Below are 12,697 nucleotides of genomic sequence, written 5' to 3'. Positions count from 1 at the left end.
CTATTGTACTGTAATCATTACACAGAAATGCAATGAATGCAGTAAATAAAATGATAATATTAAAAAATGAACAGGATTCCACATTATTGATGCGAAATTTCAATTTAGCATCTAAAACATGATCAGCACCATCAGCTGGGTTTTTGATAAGGATTACATGGTAGTGTTACTTAGAATTACCACATAGAAACAGTGATGGAAAGTACTAAGACAGCGAGGTAGAAAGCAAATGTGGAGATGATAGCATTTTTGGATTTTATACTAATTGCTTTACGTCCATTTCATGCTGCCCATCCAGCTGTGATCCAGGGCAAACCGGGGTTCTGTTTTTTTCCTGCAGCTTCCATTTTATTCTCCCTTCGATTCATATAAATTGACAGCATTGTTCATGCAGTAATGCAGTAAATTAAGTTTATAAAACAAAACCTAAAACTGTCTTATGAATTCTGCATTTAGCACCTAAAACTTCCACTGGAACTCCATAGTATGCATTATGCATGAGCTGCACTACTGGATGTGTGAAGCAACAGAACCTGCAGTCATCTCTTAGAAGGAAATTATTCTCTTTTTTCTGAACATGAACAACAGACAGCTTGAGGTGTGATGCAGAAATGTGAAAATCCCCTGGAGGCTTTTTTCTTTTACATCAAATGTTTCCTTGTCATGAACTGATCTTGGTCTTGTAAATTCATAAAAAACCTAAGCTCACAATCAAAGATTGCTTGTAGAATCTCTGCAACATATCCAGCATTGGTCTGACAAGAGGGACATCAGCAGAGAGAGTCACAAAGATACTCCCCATTAGAGCATTTTTCTTCACCCTCCTCAGGCTATCCCCATTATTTTCACCTTCTGTATTTCTCTCTTTCCTCTAGTCTCCTTTCTTCCCATTTGTTCTCCGTTGTCTTGCCTCGATCCCCTCACTTCCCCCTCTCACATCTCATCATCCATCAGTTGTGTTTTTCTCTCATTCAGAGCACGTTCGTTACCAAGCCCATAAAACTGGAAATAAGGAAACAAGTCTAAAGCTGCAAAGCTGCAGGGGGTGGAAGGAAATACAGAAACATTTGAACCTTTCTGGTTTTTTGACGTTAAGAAGAGAGCTCCAGCAGGAGGATATCCCTTTTTTAAAAAAAACTGTCATCTCCTCTTCTCTTCTCTCTCTAGTGAGTGACTAACAACACCGTGTGTCATGTCACACCGGTAGCACCAGCTCAGGTTCCACACTACTGGAAACTGGACACGACACACCCATTGCACCTCCGCCGTGCCATTTCCTACCACAAATAAAGCGCACAAACATGCACGAAAGCATATAGTTCAAAGATGGTCACTGCTGTCTTTTGGTAACACCGAGCACACATTGTCACGTAAACAAAGCAGCTACTCGGGTTTATGGAAATTCTGTATGAAAATGGGTTCTGAATGCAAATGGACAAACGTGCTGAAGTGATAGAAACATTTGGTTGGTGAACAACACATTTCCACATCCAATGATTACCACAGTCAAATCCTCAGGATGTGAATTACTCCTGGAATTAAAGAATGGTGCTTTACAACCACTATTTACCTTGGCATAATACAACAGCATGCATGGGAAGCAAGAGGCATCAGTATATGGAAAAGTATCCCACAAGAAAATCAGCATGGAGAGTGTCAAAACAGCAATATGTACAGATGTATTTATGCATCTGTGTGTGTGTGTGTGTGTGAATACCTACAGTAAGGCTTCGTCCCACAGCTGAGAGAGGCAGCGCTAACATCCAGACACTGAACACGCTCCGCTGTACTACTGCTGCTGCTGCTGCTGCTGGCTTACGCTCCTCTGTGAGAGAGGCGCGCACACAAACACTGGCTCCCTCCGTATCGTGCTCATGAACACACGAATAGCAAAGGGCAACCAGCTGTGAGGCTCTCGCATACCTCACTCAGCTTCACAATTTATCATACTGCTCTGTCTGCCTTTCTCTATTGCTGTCACTCAGACACAAGACCGTGCAGAGATACTCACTGCAGAGTGCCTAAACTGCTGAGATGGAACGATACTAAATGAAGTTAACATGGAGCACATCCAGGAAGACGGTACCAGCTGCTGTCTCCGTGTCCACAGATGTTTAGTCAGTGAGAGAGCCCGTTTTATAGTCACCAATCCCCTTAGCTGGACTTTAGTAAGGATTACACAGTAGTGTTATTCTGAATTACCACATGGAGACACTGACAGACAGAGAATCTAAGCTGTAGAGATGACAGCATTTATGGATTTCACATTAATTACTTTGCTCTCTCATTTGGAGCTGTGAGCCAAGGCAAATTGGGTTAATTGTCATTCATTGGGTTTTGCTCAAGGTAAAACTAGAACCCCCCGCCACAGACAGCTGCCCACATGTACACACTTTTCAGATTTTCTTCCTACAATTTCATTTTATTCTCCCTCCCATTCATATTATTGGTATTGTTGCAGTATCAATACAGTATAATATTAAAGCACTTAAATACCCATCACATCCGCTTATTAAATAATACTCTTTCTCATCAGTGTGTAGCCCAGTATTAACGGGGCTTTACTAGAAACACAACTAGAATACTGCATTCACATATATCACCAGTATGGGGAGAACAATAGAAATCCCAGTTTATTTGTTCATGATAATTACCACCAGTGGTAGGAAATACACTTATTCCATTACTGTAAACATGTCAAAGGAAGCATTAAGAAAAGACCAAGTCACTGTGAGGTTGCACCAAGTCAAAACATTTGGTCATGTAGACATGGTCAAGATCACTTGATGAAGTTCACCTTTCCTTCCCATTCCTGTTACCAGGAATGAGGAAGAAAGGTGATTTAAATGACTTTGACCATGGGATGGTTGTTAGCACCAGATGGGCTGGTATGACTGTTTCATAAACTGCTGATCTACTGGGATTTTCCCACACAGCCATCTGTGGGCTTTACAGAAAATGGTCCAAAAAAGAGAAATTATCCAATGAGTGGCAGTTCTCTGGGCAAAAATGTTCTGTTGATGCCAGAGGTCAGAGGAGACTGGTTCGTACTATGCAGAACAACATCTCTGAACACACAATACATCCACTCTTGAAGCAAATGGGCTAAAGAGGCAGAAGACCGCACTGGGTGTCACTCCTCTCAGCTAAGAACTGCGGCTTCACAGAGGCTGACCAAAATTGGACAACAGAAGATGGGAAAAAAACATTGCCTGATCTGCTGAGTCTAGATTTCTGCTGACATTCAGATGGTCTGTTAGAATTTGGCATAAACAACATGAAAGCATGGATCCATCCTACATCCTTGTATCAACAGTTCAGGTTGCTGATGACTGTAATGATGTGAGGGATATGCTCTTGGCCACAGCCTACCTGTGTATTACTGCTGACCATGTACATCGCTGTATGACTACGGTGTACTTGTCTTCTGACGGCCGCTTCCAGCAGGATAACGCACCATGTCACAAAGCAGAAAAAAATAAAACTTGTTTAATGAACCTGACTGCAAGTTCCCCACACTCACTGGATCTCAATCCAATGAATGTGCAGCCAATAAATCTGCAGCAACTGTGTGATGGCAACATGTCAACATGGACCAAAATCTCTGAGGAATGTTTCCAGCAAATTGATGAATCTCTGACATGCAGAGTTTAGGCAGCTCTGAAGGCAAAACACAAAAGAGGATTAATCCTGCTACTAGCAATGTGCACCTAATAAAATGGCCGACCAGTGCATTTTGTCTTTTTAATTTAGGAATTTAAATTTTCAGTTATGAATTATGGATTTTTAGTAATGTTAAATATTATAATAGTCGTCAGACTTTCCCATAATCCTTTCAATTTAGAAACAGTTACTAGACTGACGCAAACAATTTCTCTAACGACACATAACTGTCTCTTAAAAGTGTGAAAAGTGTCATAATCAAAAGAAAGTCATGGCAAATTTGAATAAGCATTTATTTTCTGAAAAGCAACAGAAGGACTAAAAACCAATTACCACCAATTCTGTAAAACGGCAACTTTTCTGCTGATAGGGGACTTATCCTTAGGACATGGTGCTGAGGTAATTTAGTTTTTTTTTTCACTCAGATAACCAATCAAGGTTAACAGAAACAATTAAAATGGCCTTTAGAAACGTTGCATTAATGAAACTATTTATTTGTGCTTAGTTCAGCAATACTAAAAACACACAGATATTCACACAAGATGAAGGAACTTTATTTATACAATTCAGTTCTATTGTGAGCACAGTACATTTTATGATGCAACCATGCCAGAATGCCTTACAGATAACACTATCCTGTTGAACGCAGGATATATGTGCTGCAATATTTAAGCTATAAATACTATACCGAAGTCCAATCTCTTTGCCGAGTTTCCCGTCTTTTTGTTCCAGTACTATCCACAATGATTTTCCGCCTGCTAGCTATTCATATCACATATGCTTCTCAGTGTGAGCTATAAATCCACAGCAAAGAATAGAGACTGATCATGGGAGAAACTGCAGAAAGGTTCACTTCAGTCAAAAAGTAAAAACAAAACAAAACAACAACAAAGAAATATGTAATTGTAAGAGGGTGGAAAAATTGCATCAATTCAGATGAAAGGTGAACCAGAACCAGTGAAAGAGGAGAGCTGGATTGTAGACATAGAAAATATTACACGGAAAACATTTGCCAGCAGCACTCAAGGTCACAACAAAGGAGGAAAGTTGTGACAGACATTGACTGCAGAAGAGACTAAAATGATCCCGTAAAGGAGAGATGGCAATATAAAACTGTAGCACCCAATAGCACATGAAAGGAAGGAAATGCTGTGAGACATGCACAATAGAGAGTGTATACATTTTTTGATCTCTCTGTAGACATACAGGGTGAATGCCACGCCAGACAGGGGGCACAGCAGCAGGGAGGTGCCGCTGTGCTTCCTGCCACAGACAGCTCTGCAGAGTCACAACAAAACTCTGACAAGGCGGGCCAGTTTGTGCATGTTTGTGTGCATGTGTGCTTGTGCATTGTGTGTGTGTGAGAGACAGAGAGAAAGAGAGAGAGAGAGACTGCACGTTCTTATGTTACAACAGAGTCAGACCCCAGGACGAGACAGCTGTCCCTTTCATGCGTGCTGTTGTATTAGCCTTGTTCAGCAGTGTGTCAGTCAGCAGCTCTTATGACTTTAGTTGCTGATTTCATTCTAACACAGCACACACACTCGCTCACACAAACAGACACACACCTCGCCCTTATAGGCATTAGCATGACGAAGAAAGAGATAAAAAATTCATGGAGGTTCCTTAAGAAAAAAGCTACAACAAAGTACTTTATGATGCCTCACTGCACACCATAATGAGGCACATTTTCTTGAAGCTGAAGGAAATCTGGCAAGTTTAGAAGTGACATAACCCAGACCTTACAAAAATAGCTGCACATACAGAACAATATGAGTAAGTCTGCACTTAAAGTTGTGCTTATATATGAAAATTTAGAGAATATGTGACAATTGAGGCTATGCTCTTCCTGCTGCTCTTTAGCTGATAAACAACTTTACACTGGAGCACTGATACGACATGTGAGGCTTTTTGTCTTCTCCACACAATCATGCACGTATATGGCATAAACAAACACACCCATGCTGTCCATCTATCCTTGCTTTAATCTCCAATGTTGGCATCAACAAACCCTGCAGTGTTAACCATCTGTCTGCTCATTACTCACCACAAATCACTGAAGGCGTCCACACACACACACACACACACACGTACATATACACACATGCGTAGCATAACATGAATTTAAAAAGATAAGACAAATATATACAAATGACAAAAGCTGTTCAAACAGTCTTTGAGTCTGCTGTAGTGTCTTAAATGCAAAAAATAGGAAGAGGCGAAGGTTTTTGCACAAGTAGTGGCACGGTGGCTTCTACTAGCAGGCAGACAGATGGACAGGCAGAGAAGTGGAAAACATACAGAGATAGTCAGACAAGCTCACAAGAGACAATTATACTTATAAGCTATGCCTCGTAGCAAGCTTGTGACATTTTCGAGTTCAGATCAATAATCAATTTAACAAGCTTAAAGCAGTCGCCTCAAGTAGACTCTCTATGCAACTGCAGGAATCAGCTCATCTCTGTCCCAGCAGAAGCTCCAGATAAGATAAGATCCATGCATTCATTTTCTTCCGCTTTTCCAATTGAGGATCACAGGAGGGGCTGGAGCCTATCCCAGCTGTGAGAGGCAGGTACACCCTGGATAGATCGCCAATCTGCCCACAGGGCTAACACAGAGAGACAAGTAACCATTCGCTCTCACATTTACACCTATGGTTAATTTAGTATCACCAATTACCCTAACCCCATGTACATTCCTAGACTGTGGGAGGAAATCAGAGTCCCTGAAGAGAACCCACACAGACACATGGAGAACACGCAAACTCCACACAGAAAGACTGGATTCAAACCCAGCACTTTCTTGCTGTGAGGCAGCAACACTAACCACCGCCACGCCGTGTATGATATCTCAGATGCTTAGTATAACACACAATTGTTTTCACTCACTTTTAATCAGTTCTTTCTGCCTTTCCAGTCTACTTTATTTTGCACTATCATTTCTCAGATACAAGATTTGTCCCTGAGTTTGCTAATCTTTTAGAATCAAAGCAGGCTCTGTGAAACCAGAAAGTGAAGATCTTTGACAGCAACAACCTCTTGTGCAAGTGTGTCCTGGGACCACATAGGCAGCATCAACTTGGCATGCATTTCAATGAGAAACTGGAGCTCCCGGAAAAAACCTGTGGAAGCATGGTGAGAACTACAAACTACAAACAGAAGTGCTCAGGCTTGAACCAGAACCTCCTCTCTGTGAGGTAACAGAGTGCTGACCACTGAGACCATGCTGTCATGCTGCATGTGCATGTGTACATCTTCATCAAAGTCCCTTCAAAAGTTATTATCTATGACACTTATTTGTTTTTAATCGTACAAATTTCAACTATGGCACACAAACAACAACTTTTCTCACCTGACACTGATTTTCACAGTGCTAGTGTAAATCTATGCAGTCAGTCATACAGCTGTACTTTTTCCTGGGATTGATAGATATAAGGTGGTCTGTTTCCAAATCAAAAAATTAAAATAATCACAACTAATATAGATTTATGGCACGGTTTATTCCTCCCACTAGCTGGTTTTCTTAACGGCGCCTTGATAACTTTTTGAGCTGTCATAACATCACATTAAGAAACTATGATGAGCATTTTTTTATGTATATACAGAACAAACAACTGATGGGTGAATCAAAAATGTTGCTACAGAGGAAAGGAGCAAAACATGACAGTGAACTTATGATGAGATTATAAACTTAGGGTTAGGGTTCATTACATCCAGGAGGATTAATTAGCTTGCAATAGATGTGATGACATAAGCCCAGGAGACAGATATCATTAGTGATGCTAAAAAAACTGATTTAATTAGTCAAAAATATCTTTAGTACCAATAAAGAGCAAGATGATAGAAAGAGAAACAAAGTAGAAATAATAAAACAGGCTGCTTGAGGGTAAAAGCAGAAAAAAAATGCAAATGAAGGCAACAGAACAAGGACATAAGGCAAAGGTTTCAAAACAAAATTAAATCCAAGGGGGAAATCCAGCATACGAAAATCAGGTTGGGAGAAGGAGAGAGAGAGATTTAAGTCACGACACAGGAAGGGCAGTAATGTTGCAAAGGGCATAGTCTAGCAAGCTAAGTTGAGTAGCCCCTGAGGCTGCCAACAAAGGAGGTTATCACACTGGGAGCCTGGCCAGGCACAATATATCCCCCCCAAGGGATAAGTGGTTAAATCACTTTATTTCCTACTCTAATGAAATCACATCATTTGAAATTGTGTTACTGATTATATACACACAATGAATACACAATACTGTGCCACATGTTTAGGCACTAAAACATTAGCGTTAGAGTCACAATTAAAAATACAGTGCAATATAATGAAAGCTCTTTGCTCTTGGCAGAATTGTTTAATTTAGTCAACATTATAATGCATTTTCAAATAGTCTGATTAATTCAGCTTATGTACAGTGGGGGAAATAATTATTTGATCCTCTGCTGAATTTGTAAGTTTGCAAATAAATGAACAGTCTCTAATTTTTATGGTAAGTTCATTTTAATGGAGAGAGACAGAATATCATCTCAAAAATCCAGAATAAAAAACACATGTTATGAATAATATTTGATCCCCAAGCAAAACACGACTTACTTGTTGGAGAAATCTGTGTTGGCAAGCAGAGCAGTGAGATGTTTCTTGTGGTTGATCGCCAGGTTTGTACTCTTTTGGCCCACTCCTCTTTACAGAAACTCAGTAAATGGTTTAGGTTTCTTGGTTGTCACTTGGCAACTCAAAGTTGCCAAAGCCACTCCATGACGTGCTTCTTCTTTAAATATTCCTTTATTGCCTCTTTGGTATTTTTTGGGTCATTGCTGTGCTGGAAAAGGCTGTAGGGGATCAAATACTTATTTCACTCAACGACACATAAATCAATTCATAACAAATATGTAATATCTTTTTTTTAATGTTTGGTTGATATTCTGTCTCTCTCACCATAAAATAAAACTGCCATAAAATAGATATGTTTTCTGAACTTACAAATTTAGCATATTTTGATTAGAGATGCCCATTTTAATGCTAAAATCATGTTTTTGAACAGGCAGTGTGTTTTCATGGTAGCAGCATCTATTTGTTTTGTACAATTCATGTAAAGCTTAGCTCTGACGTTCTCAGAATCCTTGGTGCAAAGACTCCATTAATGAAAAGCTTTCATCCATTCATCCATCAATCTTCTACCGCTTATCTGGGTTTGGGTCATGGGGGCACCAGTCCAACAATCAAAATCAAGAAGTGGTGGGATGCCCATCCTCAGCACTGTCAACAATGGCTGAGAAGAAACTGCTCCTGGCTGTCAATAAATGTGATCAGTGTTCAAGAAGTTCAGTCACTGTCATACAGTATTACTCATACAGTATTACACACACAAACCGACACATTAAATAAACCTTGACATTAGAAGCAAAAGAAGGCAGAACAAAGAGCAGTGAAGTTGGCTTGGCATTACATGATACAAACTACAGAATGACTTTGAAAAAGAAAGTCTCCTCCCAAAATCAAAAGGTAATCTCTCTTGCATTTTCTTTCTCTATATTATCAAAACTATCTCGGCAATACTGTCCCTCATTGTTTCCATGTGTTTTTACGGAGTTGCCTGATGTTTCACATTTAAAGTGTGCAGAGACAATAGGTAACAAAGGTGAAGTTGTACCTTTCATGTTTTTGTGAGTCATATTTGAATTAAAGAACAGGCAGCAGCGTGAGGCAACATGTTAAAATTCACATAAAGGCCACCGGTGTCATTGCTAACAAACGTTTTGCTGAACGTTACATAGTGAACCTTTAAAATCAACTTTTTAAAAAAAGTTAAATGGTGCGAGCAGCTGAGCTGTCTGCAATTTTGAATCTGTCTGTGACTTGAGGGACTACTGCAATATAAAGTGTACCAGGTCACAATACAAATGGAAATAAAGGAATTTATTTTTCACAGATTTCCGAAAAGAATCCTAAATTTAATGGAGGTAGTCCATGAAGGAATTTCATGGCAAATAACAGATTTTATGTCTTGCTGAACTCTTTGTTCATGTTTCACTCTGAAACATTATGTTCCCTTTGGGTGATTTCTAGTTTCTGCAGATACATCGTGACTGAGCTTTGTACATCCAGGTAAGACTGTACAGGCCACATGTTGCAAGGCACTGGTGTGTGGGTGAAATGCCTTTTCCTTATGTTCAATGTATGTATTTGAGATCTGTGGACTCAGTCGTGTCTTTTAAAAAGCAGTTAAAAACCTATCTGTTTAAACTCGCTTTTGGTTGATTTTGTTTTGTTTTAGATTTTAATGTCTGTTTTCTGCCTCTGTAATTTTTCCTTTGTGATTTTATCTTGAAAGATGCTATATAAATAAAATTTTATTTATTTATTTATTATTTAATCTGAGGCTTCTCTTAATTTATCCACCTGTGGCGGGGGCGTGGCTTGCGATGCCACTACAGGTGAGATGGACGCACCTGCATGGGTCCTGTCTTGAGTGTTGTTGTTGGTATGTTGAGCTGCCAGCGGGAGAGCTGCAGCTGCATGTTGTAACAGCAACCGTATAAATAGTGTGCGAATAAACGATCCTGCAAAGCATGTTCATGTCGTTGGATCTGCCGTGGTCATTTACAGTGGTGCCAAAACCCAGGATGTGGGGCGCGGCAGACCGGGTGACATTTCAATGCTCTTCAGCATGCTTTATTTCACAGTTGCTGTTAAACATACACGAACAGCCACAGCTCTACCACTGCCGGCCGCACACATCACCAACAACAACCACAACTCAGACTGAGCAAAGCCTTTTAAGTTGGCGTGATAGCAGATGCCGCACAGGTGCGTCCGTCTCACCTGCAGCACCATCGCAGACCCCGCCACACCACCCATCCATGAGCTACTGTTACTATAGCTGGCATATAACCCTTTCACATAAAGCACTGACGTGAGCAACTAAACTGCACGAACACAAAACATTTTCCCCTTTAGGTTGTAAATGTTCTCAGTTGCCTGCGTTCCCCACTGTGATAAAAATAAATAAATCCTTTCATGTCCTGGAAATAGCACACCCAAAATATTCCCAGTTTCTTTTCAGTATTATGGAACATACTTGGGGGATTTCCTGATGTAATAACTGTATATCACATTGTGATGCAGCTCAAGCCCACACATTAACCACAAATACATGCAAACAGATATATAAAAGGAAATGCAGGATATAGCGCAAAAGCTATTTTAATTTTGGGGGGGATGGGACGGGCTATTCCTCGTACAACCTGGGATTGTTCCCCCACACAGTGTGTCATCACAGCAGCCCACACTCCAGACCTGGAAAGAAGCCCACACTCCAGACCTGAGGTACTGTAGTAGCAAACCTTGCAAGTTTCAGCCAGTGATTCATCCTCCTTCATTGTAACAACACCCACATGCACACTCATACAGCCACATGGTTCTATGATAACCAGTAACTGGCCCATTAGAAAGCTTTCTTATGATACTCAGGAATTCTCATTCAATTAAGAAAAAAATGCTTATTCATGAACATTCCTGATGAAAACTGTCCATGCGCCAGGGTCAGGACATTATTTCTCATTTTATCCAAAATACAGTTTACACTGGCTCTGCAGTGACTTCACAGAAGGCTACACTATCACTGTCTGTTAGTATAGTCAGTGTAGTCAGCGTGACAGCAATCCCAAAATATGAGATAAATTAAGAATTTGTGGGTTCATAGATAGATATGCCGGGTAAATTTCCTCCTTTAAACTAATGGTGTGTTCTGCTAATGTATTGGTTTGCAGATGAGTTTGATCATCAGGAGAGTTTTCATTTTTAAAGCAGATAAAAAAGGCAGAGAGAAGGAGATGAACAGATGGCTGATGGCTGGAAAGTAACATTCCCAATTTACACACTGTGATTGACACTTCAGTAGCACTGTTAGGAAAAAACAAAAAGACTTCCTCTCTCACTCTCTGCATCTACACACAGTAAATTATCACAGAGATTTCTGCCAAGTACATCTATCTTGTCACTGCACTAATTCGTACACTATGTTTGTTTTTTTTTTGATGAATCTTTGTGATTCCTTTTCTATCGAATATAAATGTTTGTGTGTGTATTCTGCACTTTCATCGGGAAACATTTCATTTATTTCCATATGAATTCACTTCTATGGATGAACTTGGCCTGATCGTATGCACCCAACAACGGGCTCTGCTGTTTTCTTTTTGCAGCCTGCCTATATTATTACAACAGTATTCGATTCTGCACATAAACAGCATCATCTGTTGAATGAACACACACAAAAGAGCTCGGTTTATGCTGTACGGCATATTGAAGGCCGACGCCAACCCATCTTGATGCGTCCATCTTTGTAAGGATGTGCGACTTTACACGCCAGGATAAAGATCACTAAGCTGGGTGGCGATGGATGTTTCATTCATGCTGAGTCATGATATTAGGGCAAAGCTGATCAATAATAAACATCCATCCACATGAACCTCAGTTAGAGGCTCTCAGGTGTGTAATTTGAAACCAGTGAACCACAGATTGTATTTAGCGAAATGTCAAACTACAAAACTCCTTTAAGTTGCATATGAGTGCAGACATCGCTCTTACAAAAAAACAAAAATGTAACCATACCCTCGAGCACTTTTCGTGTGAAGACCTCGTTGAGGGCACGTTTCACCAATACTCTAGGACCAAAAATAACTCTTGCCACTCACAATGGCACAAAACTCATCAGCCCTTCATCTGGACAAGCTAAAAATAAACGATAGAGAAAGAGTCCTAGTATTGCATTAATGCACTGAACTCACCCCTGATTTTGTGGAGCTCATGGATGAAAGAACGAGCAAACGGTCTAAAGTCTCCCACAGCAGCACAGCTCACAAAAGTTCATGAGAGCGGATCTGTGTGCGACTATTTGAAGATGTGTGCCAGGGTATTTGTGCTGCCCCCCCCCCCCCCCCCCCCCCCCCATCTCAGTCAGCGTGTCAGCAGCAGTTGTGTATATAAATGGGTACAAGAATGCTCTAAGCTCATAAATGGCATGCGGCACGCTAATGTGAGAACA

General features: G+C 40.4%; 1 protein-coding gene across 5 annotated transcripts in view; it reads right to left on the bottom strand.

Moving 5' to 3' along the window:
* mctp1a (multiple C2 domains, transmembrane 1a) overlaps positions 1-12,697 on the bottom strand; it is a 128,668-nt gene that overhangs the window by 103,365 nt on the left and 12,606 nt on the right. Inside the window, exon 1 of one of the 5 annotated variants that reach the window (XM_035905045.2) lies at positions 12,441-12,502. The exons of the other annotated variants lie outside the window; for them this stretch is intronic. Within the exon in view, the coding sequence (XP_035760938.1) occupies positions 12,441-12,461 (21 nt within the window). The 5' untranslated portion in view covers positions 12,462-12,502. Of the gene's footprint in view, positions 1-12,440; positions 12,503-12,697 lie in introns of those variants that run through there. 5 annotated transcript variants of the gene reach the window in all.

Source organism: Neolamprologus brichardi, chromosome 12, assembly GCF_056152115.1.
Source record: "Neolamprologus brichardi isolate AB-2024 chromosome 12, ASM5615211v1, whole genome shotgun sequence".
Classification (NCBI taxonomy): Eukaryota; Metazoa; Chordata; class Actinopteri; order Cichliformes; family Cichlidae; genus Neolamprologus; species Neolamprologus brichardi.
Note: the sequence above shows the minus strand (reverse complement) of the source record. Positions and strands in the feature narration are given on the sequence as shown.